This window comes from Azolla caroliniana, unplaced genomic scaffold (genome assembly GCF_043228905.1).
Source record: "Azolla caroliniana isolate FFs.n. ecotype wild unplaced genomic scaffold, voAzoCaro1.0.p SCAF_15, whole genome shotgun sequence".
Taxonomy (NCBI): domain Eukaryota; kingdom Viridiplantae; phylum Streptophyta; class Polypodiopsida; order Salviniales; family Salviniaceae; genus Azolla; species Azolla caroliniana.
In genome coordinates this window covers 18928690-18948041 of record NW_028230450.1, presented here as the reverse complement: position 1 = coordinate 18948041, position 19352 = coordinate 18928690, and the positions used below count along the sequence as shown (strand labels likewise).

At 35.5% G+C, this 19352-nt stretch overlaps 2 protein-coding genes across 2 annotated transcripts in view; both read right to left on the bottom strand.

The window, feature by feature from the left end:
* Positions 1-3606: 3606 nt before the first annotated feature.
* LOC147854924 (transcription factor MYB58-like) lies at positions 3607-5286 on the bottom strand. The gene is made up of 3 exons (XM_087331444.1): positions 5163-5286; positions 4491-4620; positions 3607-4292 (listed from the first exon to the last, which is right to left on the bottom strand). The coding sequence occupies exons 1-3, from the start codon at positions 5260-5262 to the stop codon at positions 3647-3649; spliced, it is 876 nt and encodes a 291-aa protein (XP_087187570.1). The 5' UTR covers positions 5263-5286; the 3' UTR covers positions 3607-3646.
* Positions 5287-14709: 9423 nt separating this feature from the next.
* The window catches only part of LOC147854923 (tubulin gamma chain), a 7445-nt gene continuing 2802 nt past the window's right edge, over positions 14710-19352 (bottom strand). Inside the window, exons 5-12 of the mRNA XM_087331341.1 lie at positions 18195-18248; positions 18009-18113; positions 17840-17914; positions 16364-16408; positions 16116-16244; positions 15374-15478; positions 15150-15284; positions 14710-15042 (exon numbers count right to left, since the gene is read on the bottom strand). Of these exons, the coding sequence (XP_087187467.1) occupies positions 15228-15284; positions 15374-15478; positions 16116-16244; positions 16364-16408; positions 17840-17914; positions 18009-18113; positions 18195-18248 (570 nt within the window). The 3' untranslated portion in view covers positions 14710-15042; positions 15150-15227. The remainder of the gene's footprint in view (positions 15043-15149; positions 15285-15373; positions 15479-16115; positions 16245-16363; positions 16409-17839; positions 17915-18008; positions 18114-18194; positions 18249-19352) is intronic.

Genomic DNA, 19352 nt, shown 5'->3' with positions numbered 1-19352 from the left:
ATGTTGATGCCCCATCTCATCGTGGAGGACAATACTTTGTCACATTTATTGATGACTTCAGTAGGAAAGTGTGGGCTTATGTGCTGGTGTCTAAAGACCAAGTGTTGTCGGTCTTTAAAGAGTTTCATGCCAGGGCAGAAAGAGAATCCGGACAAAAGCTGAAGGCTGTCCGGACAGATAACGGTGGCGAATATAGAGGCCAATTTGAAATGTATTGCAAGACTCAAGGCATCAAACTTGAGTATACGGTGCCGAAGACACCTGAGCTAAATGGTCTAGCAGAAAGAATGAATCGGACCATAATGGAAAGGGTAAGAAGCATGTTGGCACATGCAAAATTGCCAAAATCATATTGGGCTGAAGCAATGTTGACTGCTGTTTATCTCATAAACAGGTCTCCATCAGTGCCTTTGAAGGGGAATGTACCACAAAGAGTGTGGACAAGGAGAAATGTGTCTTATCAGCACTTAAAGGTGTTTGGATGTTTGGCCTATGTACATGTTGCTAAAGATCAGAGGTCAAAACTGGACAGCAAGTCCAAACCTTGTATATTCTTGGGGTACTCGGAAGACGAGTTCGGGTACAGAATGTGGGATCTCCTTGACAAGAAAGTGATAAGAAGTCGAGATGTCATATTCATGGAAGACAAGACAATCGAGGACTGGGAGCAACAAAGACCAGAGTCGTCTCCCAAATCGATCACTGCTATGGAGTCAATACTAGTCGATCCGACTCACACACAACAATCGGCTAATGAAATTGAATTTGAGTCGGTCGATACCCAACAACAATCTGAGTCGGTCGACACCCAACATCTGACTGATACACACGAGTCTGAGTCGGAAGATGAGTTGCTGGAAGAAAACGGCCATCAGCCAATTATTGAAGGGAGAAGATATCCACGAAGACAAAGGAAGGTCTCTTCTAGATATCCAGCCAGTCAATATGTTCTCTTGACTGATGAAGGGGAACCAGAATGCTATGAAGAGGCCATGACTGATGCACACAAGGAGAAATGGTATAATGCCATGCAAGAAGAAATGGATTCCTTGCATGAGAACCTAACTTATGAGTTGATGGAGTTGCCTGATGGTAAGAAGGCACTTAGAAACAAATGGGTCTACAAATTAAAGACTGGTGAAGATGGTAGTACACCCAGGTATAAGGCCCGTATCGTCGTAAAGGGTTTCCAACAGAAAAAGGGTGTTGACTTCGATGAGATTTTTGCCCCAGTTGTAAAAATGACCTCTATTCGGACTGTCTTGAGTATGGCAGCTAGTATGAATCTTGAAATCGAACAACTAGATGTTAAAACAGCCTTCTTGCATGGTGAGCTAGAAGAGGAAATCTATATGCAACAACCGGAGGGCTTTGAGGTAAAAGGGAAAGAAAATCTCGTGTGTAGGTTGAAGAAAAGCTTGTATGGTTTAAAGCAAGCTCCACGACAATGGTATAAGAAATTTGAGTCCTTCATGTTGGAACATGGATTCCACAAAACACAAGCCGATCATTGTGTATTTGTGAAAAGGTATAATGAGGGTGACTTTCTTATTCTGTTGTTGTATGTGGATGATATGTTGGTTGTTGGGCAGGATGTCAAAAAGATTGCAAGCTTGAAGAAATCATTGAGCAAATCATTTGCCATGAAAGACTTAGGACCGGCAAAACAGATTTTGGGAATGCATATAGTCCGGGACAGGACTGAAAACTTGCTATGGCTGTCACAAGAGAAATACGTGACAAAAGTTTTGCAAAGGTTTAATATGTGCGATGCAAAATCAGTCGGATCTCCATTGCCAATGGACTGTAAGTTAAATTCAGGACAATGTCCGAAATCTGAGAAAGATAAGGCAGAGATGAGAAGAGTGCCGTATGCCTCTGCGGTTGGTAGCCTTATGTATGCTATGGTTTGCACAAGGCCGGACATTGCATTCGCTGTCGGGACAATTAGTAGATACATGGGAAATCCTGGAAGGGAGCATTGGGAAGCTGTGAAATGGATTCTTAGATACCTCAAGGGAACTTCGAATGTATGTCTTAGATATGGCTCCGGGAAACCTGTACTAGAAGGTTTTACAGATTCTGACATGTCGGGTGATGTAGATTCTAGCCGATCCACATCAGGGTATGTGATGATGTATTCAGGGGGAGCTGTGTCATGGCAATCAAGATTGCAAAAGGTTGTGGCTTTGTCTACCACCGAGGCTGAGTATATGGCTGCAATGGAAGCCGGAAAAGAACTTATTTGGATGAGAGAGTTCTTGAATGAACTAGGATTGAAGCAAGACAAGTACTTACTTCATTGTGACAACCAAAGTGCTATCCATCTAGCTAAAAATGCTACCTACCACTCTCGTACAAAGCACATTCAAAGAAGGTACCATTGGTTAAGAGAAAGAGTGGAAGAAAATGAGTTTGTTCTATCTAAGATCCCCACTGAAGAAAATGGCTCAGACATGCTCACAAAAATTTTGCCTATGGAAAAACTTGTTGCATGCCGGAATAAGATTGGCTTGGTTGGTTCTCCCCCTACAGGAGTGAAGGGGGAGTTTGTTGTGTAAAGGCGTCCCTCCTTGCGGGGGAGTCGGCCGAAAAGTCGACTTGAGTGTCGACTGGTCGAAATCGGCCGAAAAGCCGAAAAGAGTCGAATTATTGAAATCGGCCGTAAAACCGATTTACCGAATTTGGTCGAAATTCGGAAAGCAAAAGAATAGTCAGTTGCAAAGAACCGAATCGGGGGTTAGCTGATCGAATTCGGTGAGAGAGTCAAATTCGTACTCAATCAAATTGACACACATATACATATACATATGTCTTCTACATACAAAGAAGAAAATGACCTAGTATATATATGCTGACAGGCCTGGTAGTGCGCCTGTATGTGGGATAACTCACTAAGAGTGAAATAGTGAGAAAAGGGGGGAAAATCTACATAACGTATGTGAGGGTGTGAGATATATATATATATATATATATATCTGAGAGAAAAACGGGTTGTGTTGTGCGTGGTGAATCTGAGAACGACTGGTTTTCTGCACAGTAGTGGCTGTGCAAGAGTATACGTACTCAGAAGCTAAGTAAGAAGAAAAGAAGTGTGAAGCAAAAGAGAAAAAGACAGAGAAGCTTCGGAAGCTTCGAAAGGAATAGTCACATGCGTGCTAGAGTTTGAAGAGGTTGACTGAAATCGTGGTTTCAGTATATGCTCATACCAAATCAGGTTTCATTGTTCTGTGGTTGTATTCTGTCATTTCTCATAGTGAAATCTCTGTTCCGTGGTTTTTCCCCAAATCAGGGTTTTCCACGTAAATTGTGTGTTCTTTCTTATTTCTGTTTGCGTCTAAGTTCAATCTCTGATTTCGAATCGGAGTGAAACTCTTTCAATAATCACGCTACTTAAGGTTCAAGGGTCATCGAGTGCTTTTTAAAGTTACAAACAAACTCTTAATTATTTACATAAACTATTTCTTCATCTAAAGGGACAAGATGATCTCATAGTTAAAGACAACAAAAACAAGATTCAACACCATTTTGTGAAACTTACATGCATGCCATTTGTTATTTATCTACATTATCCAAGGGGGATATTGGTGTACTCTTTGTTTCAACATTTAACTTAGAAAAAATGAATTGTTGTTATCACTATGTACTAAAGATCCACAACCAAAGAATCAAATGTCCAACATTCAGGCACAAAATGGCCTGTGGAGGCCAAGTCGAGGGTTTCACATGTGTACCATGCATTAGTATATTGGGGCGATAAATCTGGAACCAAACTATGACGGTCCACTAAGGATTCAGATTGTGAATAGCTATCATAGCTATTCATGAATATCCAATCGATATCGATCATTGATTTATCTGAACTAGATTGATCATAGCTCATCATAGGTTCGGTAGAGGTTGTGCATGAATCAACTTCATTCACACTTGAACTAAGGCTTGGCATTAACGGTGGCAACATAAGAACCGCATCTTGCAACATGTAATCTCCCATTAAGGGGCTTTTTCTAGGAGACATGGTTTGTTTATTAGTCGATAGCATTGGAGCAAAATTGCCTACACCACTAATGTTGGTGGTCTCGTCAACCTTATTGGTGATCACATTGTTGTGTGTGCACAAGGAACTTTCTGGGATGGTAGATGCCATAACTGCTCCTTCAATCGCATCCGATTTCGCTCCTCGTTCACTCACCTTGTAATATGTGTTTAAATGTCTCTTGATTTGGGTGCTCCACACATTCTTCACATCGTTGTCGGTTCGTCCTACAAGGTGCATCGCTATCTCGGACCATCTAGTACCTCGTAGGAACATTTAATTAATGAGTGTACACATTCTAGATAAGATTAACATTGATTAAAGCTCTTACATGAGAGAGTGTCCTCCATTAGATTGAAAATTAGCAAACTAATCTTCACACTTAATATATTGTCAATATTGATGATTATAGGTGGTGGTTGGGCCAACTTCACAGCCAAGTATATATAATTACTTGTTGCCAAGGACTTTGTGCAATTCCACCACCTTCTGTAGCTCCATGGGTGAGAATCGTCCCCTCTTCAAATCCGGCCTCAAATGGTTCATCCATCGCCTTCGACAACTCTTCCCACAACGATCAATCCCTAGTACGTTAACATTATCAAGTCAAACTTGGATTTATGAATCATGTATAAATGAGGAAATGCCTAGTAAAATTTCTTATGGGATATTGTAGCTACTCTTCATTTTGATAATAGCAAAAGTTGATTTCATATTGAAGCTTAGTATGCATGAGAATTTAAAAAGCCTAATCACAATCCACTAGTCGAATTGAGTTGAGCACACCCATGTAGGGATTTAAACCCCAAGTGTCAAGTTTGATTTAACGAAAAATTCCTATAGCAATTAAACATGGTCTAGTAGTTCATACAAAATTAGCAATTAATCATAGTCTAGTAATTCAAAGCAACTTAATGAACATATAATAAAATTGGAAACTAATCATCATGCGATGCACTTAATGGAACACTAACCATAGTCCACTTAATAAACATTAATCATGGTCTACTTAATGCACACATTCAAGGAGCAGTAATACTGGCATGCTCAATGAACATTATTCATAATCTACTTAATTTACACACTTAATGAACCAATGTAATTGATGGACCAATGTGATCTATACCAGCTTTCTTGGCTATGTCACTCCATGTGCCATTCATATACTTAGATATGCATCTTGTCAATCTTTCGTCCTCGTCTGGAGACCATAAACCCTTCCTCATAATTATATTCTTCTGCTTGAATTTCTCCTGTATTGCATTGACAAGTTTTGTGTGTGTGTGTGTGTGTGTGTGTGTAAATGTGTATTGTTAAAAGGGCATAGCTTACAAAGATATATAGAATAGAATACTTTTAAATGATGTATGCATCTTTGTCATGAATAGACCGATCGTCTGTATATACAGTAGCGCATTAAGTGTCGATGTAGATAGCATACAATCCATATTTGTTACATCTCACTTTTCCATAACCTTAGTGTAGATGTTGAGTGTGCATAGTGCTATGAGTATATCCTTGAAACTTATTTAAAATTTCGTGCTTAGCTCACACTTTGGGCCCTTGTTTTAATAGTGTCGTATTGCGATACGGGGAGTCTCTAAAATATTTAAGCCCATGTGAGCAAATGAGGTCCAAACAATGATTGAAAGTGATTGCTAATTACCTACCTTTTCCATCGGATATTGATTTATATTAGTTTACAGAACTTGCTAGTTGGTGGGCAAAATAAGTATTTGTTCAATTGGACATCAACAAAGATTGTAAAGGAATTTAGGGCATTTGTTAGTAAATCCTAGCATGATGCATCATATAATATTGGTCTCTCGTACAAATGTTTACAATGATGTTTGGCTAGTTTAATATTCTCTGGGAACCTACACATTGCATGAAGACAAACTTATTTTTATATCATAAGCTCATCAATGATGTGGCCTTTTGGCAATTCATGAAACACATTTATCATCCCCACATGTTTAAATTCTAACAATTAAAATCTTTTGAGCACAACGTTGTTCAATGATTATATGGAGGGCAATCATCTTACTTAATCTTAATGCAAATATTTATCTAGTCTACATATTCCCCAATGTGCATAAATGATCAAATTAATCTTTTGGGGGACCTAGAGGATAGAAACTTGGCAAACCTCTCATTGGTAAGTCATGTGGTCTAATCGTAGGAATATATTAACCATGATGTTTGGCTAGTTGGTATTCTCTAGGGACCTACATGTTGCATGAAGGCAAACTTACATGTCATACATACTGATACATATATATAAAATAGTGGGATGACCCAATTAGAAGATAACGCCGTTTCGTCTAATTCTTATAATTGATGAATAAGAGCAACCTTAATCTATTTTGGACCCCAAGCAAGGTCCAACACATTTACACAATTTGGTTCTTATAAATTTGAAGTACATATACTAGATATATTCTTCAAAAATGAGGGGTCGCCATATGTTTTACACCACCACAATAATGATTTCATGTTTGTTTGGACCTTAAAAATATGGTTTTTAGGCAACAAATGGGAAAATAGACTTCAATGTATTGCCATGGGTCCAAGCTTTCATTTCACCAAGAAAAAACAGCCGACAAAAAGTGTCTTGGAAATCTACATCATAATATGGAGGGAGATCAACCATCACATGGGTTTATCAATTCTTAAATATGAGGAACTCAATATATCAACTGGTAAAATACTCGACAAAAGGTATATACTATCATAAAATAACAAATACACCTTGATTAATTTCCATGCCTTTTCTCTAATCCATTTAATGTTTTATCAATAAAGGATACATATGTTATATGGGGTAGGACTAACATATCCTAGATGGGTGAACAAAAAACAAAAACAAAAGAGATTATCATGTACGGAATGGGTAGTTTGTATTGAAACATGTGCACTTTTGTCATCAACTTTAGACCATAGAACCATTTGTCTTTGTTTTTGTTATATAAATAGGCGTGGAACAAATTTACACTGCATTTATATATCATAAATATTGAATCCCTTGATAGGAACCTTAGGTAATCGTTCACGGTTGCTCCATTTATGAAATTCTTTTACCATCCTCGACAACTGAGCTACCCTCTTGTCCACAACTTCTCATTTGTTATGTTTTTGTTCAGCATGTGGTATATTTAATCTTGGTGGTGTCACATATGTAGAGTGTTATCACTAATCGTGAAACCTCAAGCAAATATGAAATGTGTTGCCCACATGAATAAGAAATCATCCTTTGTGTCTCAAGCTCTACAAATATATCATATGGTATGTTTTATTGTGAATGTACAATTTGAATTTTGAACAATACAAAAGAGGGGGTTCTTTTGCAACATTGCCCTAGTAAAAGGCCCATCGTTGTTTTTTTTCCAAAAAAAGGCCTATTGTTGTAAGTTGATTATTGGTTCACCTTATCAAGAAGCATAGAAGGGATTAAATTCTTTTTATCTTGCCTATAACAAATAACACATGTCTTAGCTAGTGTATTATCAAGTACCAGAAACAAACCTCTCTCCATGGGGATTGGTTGATTTCCAAGGAAAATCAATACTGAGCAAATCATGTATCGCAACATTTATTTATAAAACGTGCAATATTCCTAATGTTGAAAGTTGAACATGCTACCTTTACACACGAATCACAACCTTCATGTGTGATAATACATCTAGCTGACACACAATTCATAGCTATTCTCTTGTCTGGGACTAGGCAACCTTCAATTCATTACCATTCTCTTGTATAGGACTAGGCGATAGATAAGAAAAAGTTGGAACTTACTTTATAACTTCTTTTCAATGTCTTATAATGACTCTAACTAGATTGCATACCTTGTAAATGCTGTCTCAAATTATTATACTTGTAACACCAATTTTAATATGAAAATGAGCGTTTAATATCAATTTTAGAGTAGGGTCCAAAATGAACGTGAAAGTCCAATTTTAGCATAAAACAATCATATTACATTGAAGCTTGGATTTTGTATACTTTTTTTTTTCTTAAAAGAATGTTCAAGTTTCAACTATACACCAAGTAATAACTTTATCAGTTATATGTTTCAATATGAGGAATTTCACTTTTTAAACAAGGGTATGCAGCGATATTTCCCAACTACTAGAAGAGGTGCACTAGCAGATATCGTCCTTGCTATGAGCCCATTGATTAACAAACCCCCATACCAATAATGCACATACATTTAAACACAAAAAGTTGGCAATGATGTAATCATACAAAGAGCATTTCAAAGCTTACGTACATGGTAGAATTGAGCACATGATCCTTGTGTATATAGCACAAGGTCCTTATTCAAATGCATATAAAACTTTCTTTACCTTTCATCCATATGTATACACACACCCGTATATGTAAATTCTCGTGTTTGTTCAATGGATGTAAAATCATATAGACCACATGGAAAAATGTACGTCTAAGTTCCGTTTTATAAAGTTTTCAATTATGACCGACCACAAATGAAATTGTAGATCTTATAATAAACATTTATTCAACATGTGTGAATGTTTCCTCACAATCTAAAACCACAAAATTGTTCATGGCCCTTTGCATTGGCAAATTGAGCTTTATATCAATTAATTAATGGGAACATTGTGTGGGGCTCCATACAAGGACTGTCTCTAAAAGGGGAAAGTTGGGGGAAGAGTTAAACCCACAAGGACATGGATTTATAGTGTAGGGTGGTAGCGTGTTCCAATGTGATGGGGTGAGACCTGACACAAATTCTGAATTTTTTTAGGAGATTTGGCTTATGGTGGTGTGTTTATCAGTCTGGCATATCTAGATTAGGAGTTGTAAGTTTGTTTTTCAGCAGCAAAAGCTCTCATGTGGGGAGGTGATGTTAAATATCTGGTTTGAGCGTGTGGCTTGGTTGCGCAAATGGTATGACTCGATTCAGGGGGGATCGGATGAAGCATAAAGGGCAAGGTCAAAGTTCTTGCTAAATGGGGTGGTTCTCCCATGATGGTCAAATCTTCGTCGAGGCCTAAGTGGAATTACCAGGCGCCTAGGTGGTTGTTTCCGCCGATGGCTCCCAATATTGTACATGGGTTGTAATTATGTATGTGTAGCTCAAGCACAAGTGGGTTAGTATAGTCATGTTACCCGGATAACTTTGTTATAAAAGAGTTAGTTGGGAGAAGTAGAGTCGGGGGTAAAATGAGCTTTATTTCAGTTTTGTTGGAGTTAAGGGTCGTGTGAGTTTTTGCTATTTTTGTTTGATAGTTTTGGAGTTGTTCCTCCGAGTTGTATATGTTGATCCCATTGTAGATTCCAGTAATCTCTACTGTTTACTATTTGCTAACTAATGTGAATTAGTGTTTTTTTGGAAAAAAATAATTTATTCAAGCAAAACTATACTTTACCTTATAAATCCATTTACAACTAGTTATATTCTGGCCATGAACTCTATGCACCAATTCCCATCTAGTGTTTTTTCTTTAATCCATCCATTTCTTCTTACGTGGCTTCTCGCCTTTTTCTCCGTACAATATATATCCTCACTTGAACTTGTTTCAATATAGCGCTCATTTTTTTGCATAGCAAACCATTTTCTACAAAAAGTAAACGGTAAGTTAGTTTGTCCATATCTTCTTACCCTTTGTGATGTAAGTGGTTCAAACACAACCCCATGATCTCAATCTAAGTTTTCTTCTTCTTCTTTGTGTGATTTTTTTTCGTCTTTCTTTTCAACAACTTTTTGTGGTTGGTGTATTTGCAATTTGACATCACGAATGAGAAACATAGACTTTCTTGCCTCCAGGCTTCTATGTCGTAGGATCAATATCCAGATTTTATATTATCAAAGTCTAGAAAAATACATTTTAATGTGTTTCCATCAAATTTATTCCAACTTTGTCTATGCACGTGCACGTGACATGCACGCATCCAAACACTTTTAAATTGTTATTTTTAGAGTCTAGGCTTTCGTCCAAAAAAATTTCATATAGAGTATTGTTGTTAATGATTGTTATTGGCATTTTTGGTAATCAATGTTATTCCATAGTGCATGCATTTGCCCAAAACACCTTTTGAGCATTCCTTTTAAATATCACGGCTCTCACACACCCTAAGATAGGCCGGTTTTTTCTTTCAGCTACTCTTTTCATCTTGGGAGTTACGAGTATATATACCACGGCTTTATGTATCTCATTCTTTCAATTCTCTTTTAGACACCAAATTGACCTTCAATATATTCACTATACCACTCAAAAGCTTTTACGTTTCTATTATATGGATTTCAACAATGGATTTTATCTCGAGATATTCTTGAAACACGTCACTTTTATATACAAATAATGCAAAACATATTCATCAATGAAATATCTAGGGATTTGCAATAATTGGTGCATAATAGTAAAATATGTGTGGAATATAGCGATAGAGAAAGGCATAAATGTTTTGGATTATGCAGCAAAAACGAAAAATTGTGGATTAATTGAAAATGGTGGAGAAAGTGGTTGAATAGTGTTGAATGTGGACAAATTTGTTTGTGAAAGTAATGAAATTTACCCAAGTCAAGGAAGATCCAAAAAAGTACTATGCAACACTATACTTGTTATGTATCATGTTCATCATAAGCAATTGATGGAATTTCATCTTCCGAGGCAAAATTACTTCTTACAAATTTTTAACTTGCACACGGTGATCTCTTTTATCATAATATGTGCACATGAGAGGAGTTTCATTACCTTGTCAAGGAAGATCTCTTTGCTTCAGAAGATGAAATGCCATCAATTAGTTATGATGAACACGATACATACAATGACGATGTGATAATTGCAACCACATCAAAAAATGTGGATGATATATGGTAGATTGATTTACTAGAGGATGATATTTATTTATTTGATTAAAAAACTAAAATGTTATGCTTCAGCAATTACACGGAAAATGATATGTTTTATATTGCAGTAAAGGAAGTGATGATGTTGAAGTTCAAATGCTGAATGATATAGTTTAAGAACTTCATAGATGTGTGGTTTGTGCCTCAATGTGCCAAAATTTTGTTCTAAGTTGTTCAACCTGTTGAGAAACAAGAGAATGTGTTATTCACAAATGATGGTTGTGAAATTAGTTGGGCTAAAAATATTTGAGTTGCTTGAACTGGAAGTAAAGTTGGTCGCATGTTTGGGATAATGTGAAACGAAATACTTTGGTTGCATCTAAGCAAAGTGATTTTCAATTGTGCCTAAAATTTTGACTATGTAAATGAACAAAGATCAATTGATATGATCGTAAAGGACATGTGACAAATTGGGAATCATATTGTAAACCTAAATACACAAAAACTAGAAAACCATTATGAGAAAGGTTGGCTATGTACTCGCTTGAGCTTGCATATATGTGTATATGAATCACAGATGTAGTGCATGTATTGTACATAATTACCTTAACACCATAATCCGTCTACAACAATACATTTGGTTCAAGTAACTCAATTATTTAGATAGTGGTATTGGCAAAATTTCTAGTCTTTGTATTTTAGAGAGAAATATAAATCCTTGTCGAGTTTCTTGAGTTTTGCTACTTGCAGCAACATATTTCAAAATTTCAATTTTAAACCCTAAACCCCCCTTTCTTTTTATAAATAAAAATTTAAATTGCCATACGCAGATGAATTTTCAAAATAAGATTTCAAATTATCAAGGCGAATGATTTTAGGATTTACTATAACAAATTATATATCGACCACATTCTAAATCAACGATTTTACCATATGATTCGATGATAAAATACTTGATGAGATGGTTACAATCTTATACTTGGCTTCAATGCAATCCGTGAGAGAAAAAACATTGGTTCTTCGTCCTTCTTCTTTCATTGTCACATTGCAATAAATCTATGATTATTTGTTTTCATTGAAGCTTAAATTATTATTATTCTCTTTGTCATGTTGCAATCGATTTATTGTGAATGATCATTGATATAAGTGTTGGTTATATTTCTAATAGAATATTGAAAAGGCATAAGCAAGATGAAGTCAAGATAGAGAAAATGACCTTAACATCAAATAAAAATAACATACTATTTCTAGTAGACAATTTCATGCATAGTATCTCTTCACACTAACTATCTTATGATGTTTCTCACAAGGGCCGACCTTGTATACTCAGTTTTATCCTTTTGAATCATTTGATAGGATATTCACTATAAATGATTTTGTATATCTTATATGGTACTTTGGTTCGAGTCTAGACAAACATTCTCTTATGAAATTTTGTTTATACTAATCATGTGCACACATTATGTTTTATTCAAAATATTGGACGTAACCTAAATATGACATTTGGAAAAACTTGAAAGTTTGGTGGGTGAAGTTCTAAGAAACAAAAGGCTAAAACTTCTATAGTTGAAATAATAAATATCGGACCAAAAGTATCAATGTTAGCTTCATCTCAAGTGAAACTAACAAGCAAGCTTCATTAGAGTTTCCATAGTTCTTAATGTTTACACTTCATTTGATGTGTCATTCATTTGCACTTTTTCTCTTAGATAGTAACATGCCTACCTTCAAGTATAAGTCTTTTGGAAGTCATTCGCAAATGTAAATGTAACATTTGTATTTGAATTGTAACCCAACTTCTTATAATAAATTGCAGATATGTGTGCATGTGCATTTTTGTTTTCTTTTATGATAAAATGGTTATATATGTGAGGAACTCAATGTCATAAACATGCACATGCCCCTAGCCCTTTACAAGCTTGACATTTTTAGTGCAATAAGAGTCAAGACAACCTCATGAAAAAACCCCAATACCCAATAAAAAGAAATCAGGATATGGTATTCATGTCACAACTCACCCCACACTTCTAGAGCATGTTGATTCGAAGAAACATCTTGGATCCAACTTCTGCAACTTTTGTCCTTGTAGAAGAAATTGACTATAGAAAATGTTTGTCATTGTGTTTCCTAGGTTGCTCTTGTCATATACTTTTGTTTTAGACATAAAGCATATAGAATAAGTGAAAGATCCAATAAATAGCCTAACTCAAAAGAGTTTAACTAGTAGCTATGACAAATAATTAATTGAAAGAAATGGGTTATATATATTGTGACATTATCTCATTGATATATTAGTTGGATATAGATGAGATCGATGAGCTATTTATTAAATGGTCATTCATAATTGGGCAATGCACTTTCTTCCTCTTACTAGGGATCTCATTGGTAGCTCCCATATCATCAACATTTCATACTGCATACATATACAAACAAAAAATAAATATATTGTTAAGAATCTCAAGTGTAATGCTGGATGAGATCAACCTTTAATCTATGCAAGTTTTTTTTGTTTAATCAATAGAAGCATAATTATCTTTGGTCTCTAACTTCGGAGCCATTGAAAGGGATGTGTTTTAACAAATAATCTAAGAACTCTAGGTCATGTGCCAATGTAATAAAGGAATAACTTAGTAGCAGCCAATTCCCAACATGCGAAAAGGAGCTTCTATGCATCAAAATATTGACCTTAAAGCAATTTGTTTCATGTGCATGTTCACCTCCTTTCTATCCAGCAAGATAGTTGATCTTATGCCATGTAAAGTGTGTCGTCTTATTTAAACCTTGTCGATATTTTAGTTAAAGGGACACATGAAGCAAAGTCACCTTTATTTCTGCAATACATATTGTTATAGATCCATGATTGCAAGTACATCACATGATTGGAAGCTTATGGGTGTGCATTCATGTCTTGAGCACTATGTTAGATGTTATTTCACTACAATAATCATAATTTACATTTGTGATCATGTTTGCATGCATTTGCCATATTAAGGATATCATTATTTTAGTTTGATGTCATACACACAATTGACATGGCTTCACAAGATTGACATTGATGAGCCCATCATATGTATCAATAATTTAACTAAAGGAGCCTAGATCAATCCAAGTCAAGAACCAACTGTTAATTTGTATACATACATACATATATTGGAGTGTAAAATTTGTGCAAACTTACCAATATTACTCAACAAGCCAAATACCTCTATATGGAATAAAGGAGAGACCTAAGGCAATCTTCACATTACTGCACAGAAAATGCAGATACTACTTTAAAATTTCTAACATGCCTATCCTTGGAGCACACAAGTAAATGCCCTACACACTTATCGATTGGCATCCAATCCTACGATACCAAATGCCATACCCCAACAAACAAAGAACAGTAAAAACTAACTTTATGAGCCAACATAAGAAAATCCTTGACAAAAATTGCATCACCGCCCATGTGACATGCAACATTATAACATGTGGTTATTGTCCTAATAACCAATCAACAATTCATGCATCAAGCACTTTATGTGTGCATGAACTAAATTTCTCCTTACACTTTTCTTTGCCAACGATCTAATGAAGCTTTTATACCTTTGCGTTATCAAACACCACTGCTCCTGACCAATTACCTCACAGTTCAATGAGTAAATAATCCATGTTTGTGTACTTTAGAGAATTAGGTGTTGTAGACTGCCTGAAAGATTGAAGATATGGAATCCAGACAACTGAAATCATTTTAATTTGGAAATATAAGAATGCAGCAAATGGAATTCTCATATTTTTATGTTTTTTACTCAAAAGTTCCTAGACTAAATCAATAATCTTATAAAATAGAAACCGCAACCAAAATATCAGTTCATATACATGATTCAAAAATATCAGTTATTACCTCATATTCATGCTTTCAAAAAACTCACTGTTATTTATTGGAAAACTATAAAAAACATCAAAAAAATAAACCAATTATATAAGCTTACATGTATTGGACAGAGCATGATCCACATTGTTTTTCTTTACTATATTAAAGGATGTAAATTTGCACTCGACTATTAAACCTTGCAAGATATGTCATCAATTTCGATAACTGAAGGAAATCACAACGGTATCTATCTGAATTGTACACCCAAAACATCATCTTTCAGCAATGGTAAGATCAATAATCTTGAGCTGGGACGAAGAAAACCACTAGGGGTATATAACTGAAAAATTAAATCCAAAACATTTTCTTTCAGTGAAGTTTAAAGACCGTAATTTAAGTCATGGAGTATGAACGGACTTTATATTGGGTTTATGATGCAATATTACCTTTATGTGCAAGGAGGATATTTATCCAGATATCATTAACCAACTAAACATTTGATAAGGTCAAAGCAATCTCTGCAGTATTTACGATACCATGCTCAAGTCTAATGACCCCTCTCCAGACAAAGTTTTGGTGGAATCCTGTATAGAAGTCATCATACATGATATAACCAAAATCATGCATAAGCACTCTTGCACCAAGCAAAAAATCGTCAGAATGTAAAACAAACCTCCATGCCCCATTTTATGTAATCTGCTGATTCACAAGCTTTGTATTCATCCACCAGGCTTTGCACTATCTCTCTTGATTCATCAAATTCTGTCAGATCATTATCCTGTAAGATAAAGAATAGCTGATGTCAAATGTGTCCTAGAAATGAGCCTAGCCATTTCATCTATATTTTATGCATTTGTATGAAAAATCTATCATGGATTATAGGCATTTAAGACTCTAAACACATAATTAATCAAAAACATCACATGGGAGTTTAACGGTAATGTCATGCAGTTCCAAACAACTCATCCAAATCCATATTTTCAAATTTAATTCTTCAACCTAGCTTCACTTGCCTCTTTTGCCCCCGTACATTGTAAATTGGTTTCTTTTAATATGAGAAGTTATTGCTGTATAGTTCCTCACAGGAAAAGTTGACTAGCCTCCAAAACAGGTTGGGAGCCCATCACACCAGCACCAGTGAGTTATTTCTTTTTTTTAAAACTCATTACATCCTCTAATGTATTCACATGATCCGTTCAATTCTCTTTACTAGAAATGCCCCATTGTGGGCCCTAAAAGATGAACTGATTTAATAAGTGACAAGCCATAATTGTTCCAGACATTAAGATATATCCATACACAGGCATACCAAGACATTAAGAAAAATCAAAAGGGCAAATGAGAAACATCATATATAAGCCATAGACAAGTGCATATTGGGTATACCATTCAAAAATGAGATGTTAAGCACTTACAGCGAACATTGGGAACTTCCTATAATTATCAAGAAAAGCTTGTTTCTTCCTCAGCTTTTCATATTGACTTAAACATTTACTGAAGAGGTGTCGAATACTTGTATGGCTTGCCAGCATAAGACCACTGACCTGAAAATAAACTCAATAAACAAGTTCAATCAGGATAAGAAACTTTTTATCAATTTAAGGCCATCCATTAATCCCATTAAGTTAGCAGCACAATAAAAAAAGTGAGCAGAAATACTTGCCCTATGTGCTGTCTGAACGTAAGGTGACTTCCTTGAAAGTGCAACCTACAAATAAGAGAAACCAGAAATGCTTCATCAACCCACACATCTTTAAATCATCATGCACATAATCTTTAATCTCATTATTTACATAACAATATATGATTATAAATAGGTCATAATGCAAGGTGCAAAATGGAACATCACTATACACCAAAGAAACTTCATGCTACCAAGAGCAAACCAATGCATCTGACATGCAAACAAAGCTTTTTAAGCAAGATTGCAACATTACTAGTGGGAAACCCACATGTGAGATAAGACATAAGACACTTGACTATATCCTTACCCCAAAACAATGAAAGGAAAAGGCATTGATGTGGTCACTCATACTAAATATTGCCTCGACAAAAACATGAATGTGGAAATAGCCCATAACAAGCTTCACCATAATGAATCTATTCAATAAACCGCATATTATACAGATAGCCTAAATCAAACCCATGCAAAACTTTAGACAGCTAGAGAGTTTAAATCTTTGCAAACAAATTCTCAGAAGAATTTCATGAAATTGCATAATAATTGAAGTTTGGCAGTTCACCTAAACAAACAGGCAAAAGATGCATATGCAATCTTTTTTTTCCAAAAAATCTACTACATGTATTAGGAAACGCCATAAGGCTATAAATGAAATATGTACATTTAGGTAATGACCCCCGTTTTAAGTTCTAATTGTTGGCTTAAATAAATACTTCGGTGTAGAGAAGAACCCCTCCACCTTATAAAAAATACGTCAATAAATTATTCCTTTGTCCCATATGGCATGAAACTTCAATCGTTGTAACTCTGCCCATTGCATTTTACCTTTTCTGTTATCCAAAGAACCTCTAAGATTATGCACAATCTCTGTCCGAATCCTAGAAATTATCTGGGCAGGTCTTTCGTTCACATTTTGGAATACCTTCAAACATCTAGCCTTCCAACCAAATAGTGATAACACTTACCAATTGCCATATTTCAGGTTTATCAGTTTCTATTTGTGGATTCAGAGGTATAAATGTTTTTTGCATCAGACCATGTCTCATATCAAGAGCATCTGCAATACCCTCTTGTTCATATACCATTCAGTTTTGTACTGCTAATAACTCCGATACAAACTTCATTGCACCTAATTAGGGTCATAATCTGTTGGATAAAATAATCATGCCATCCATAGAATGTGTGTAGCCTCATAGAAGTAGCCAACTAGCTGAATTTAATCATGAATTTTGATGAGGCGGTAGCATAAAGAATGGGAAAACTCTGAAACACTAAGTGTTTCTTCATTTCACCATATGCACCACCCAGTCAGCTCCAAAGGAGAGAAAAAGATAAAGAATTGAAATTATAAATGTTTCAGAAGGAACTGAAGCATTTGGGAAAACAATAAAAACTTAGGGGCATTTGGAGAAATAAAAAATCATTGTCAAATAAAGACATATTCTGTCAAATCGCCACCTGAATACTGGCTGGTCCCCACTCAATGAAAGTAGCTAGTTTCCTCTCTCGTATTCTTTGTAAGCTTTTATGAACCTTTGAGAACAGAGAAGGAAAAAACGTATTAGTTGTATATACACTACACATCTGGTAGAACATGCTAGATATTAATAACAACAAGTGAACAAACCTGTGTAGGATCAACCTCGCCTTGTATTATATTCAGAATAGAAATGTACTTTGCTTGGCTTGCTTCCTTTGTACGTGCATAAGAAGAAACCATGATATTTTTGGCCTTGGAAAGAACATGGATGTCATTAGTTTACCAATCAAAATAAATGAGAATAAAAAAGAGACACAACTCGATAGCTTATACTTGTAAAAGTCTTCTCATCACGTCCAACACTGTTGTTTTCCTTATTGCATTAGCCTGCGCCAAGAAAAATCGAAGCAAAAAATCAACCTCCCTCTGACAAAATGCAAATGAAACATGCATTGCAAGATGACTAGTGGCCCCAGGAATTCCAGTAGACATCCAAGGGGAAATCTATGCACTATATGAATTAGTGTTAAAAAGGTTTTGTTTTATGAGAAAACTGCTGTGAGCAGTAAGTAATGTGCCAATCTATAGATAACATTCTCTCTTGTTGTTTGCACAACTTCTTAATGAGACAGAGAGAGAGAGAGAGAGAGAGAGAGAATGCTTAATTATATATAAACGATTACACTCTTGCTTTAATTTCCCTCTCTCTCACTCTCTACATTTAATTATATGTATTTACATAAAATTATAAAGCAAAAAAGCACCCTACTTCTCTCTCTTGTTCTCCTGCTCTCTCACCATGCGTACTATCCCCATGAGCGTTGGCTTTTGAAGAACCTTGACAGTTCTTCAAACTCACTTGCGCAAGTTAGGAGTTGAGAAGCATCATGACAAGTATGAAGATATGCAAGATGTGCAATGAAAACCTAGTGGAGAATGAATATCACTTCCCGCATGCTCAACACATAAGGTAATTCATGGAAGTATAATGTCTTGTTAAATGGACATGATAATTTAAGAGGCATGCTGCATTATTCACACACAGTTTTTATTACGTGAAGGGTTTTAACATATTTTAAATTTGACAAATGGTGTCTTCATATTTTCTACCTTAATAAAACAGTTTTTTGGGTCAAAAATGGGAAACGGCCATCAATGCACACCCTGCTAGCAAAATTGAAATGAAACAAGGATGCCCTCTATCACCCACTTTCTTTGGTCTTTTTACATATGATGTATTGAATTACATAGAGAAACTGGGAGTCAAGAATATGATTGGCAGAGATAGTTATACCCATCTAACTATGTGTTGATGATATTGTGCTGATAATGTTATATTTATAATGGCTTTTTCTCAAAGATAATACAAGATTTTAAGATGTAATTTTAATATAATACGTTAATGTATCCTCTTTCTTTCTTTTTAAATACCTTAGAGGTTAGCAATGTTTCAAAGCTTCCTAATTTACTCGATGATGACTGTGGGGAATG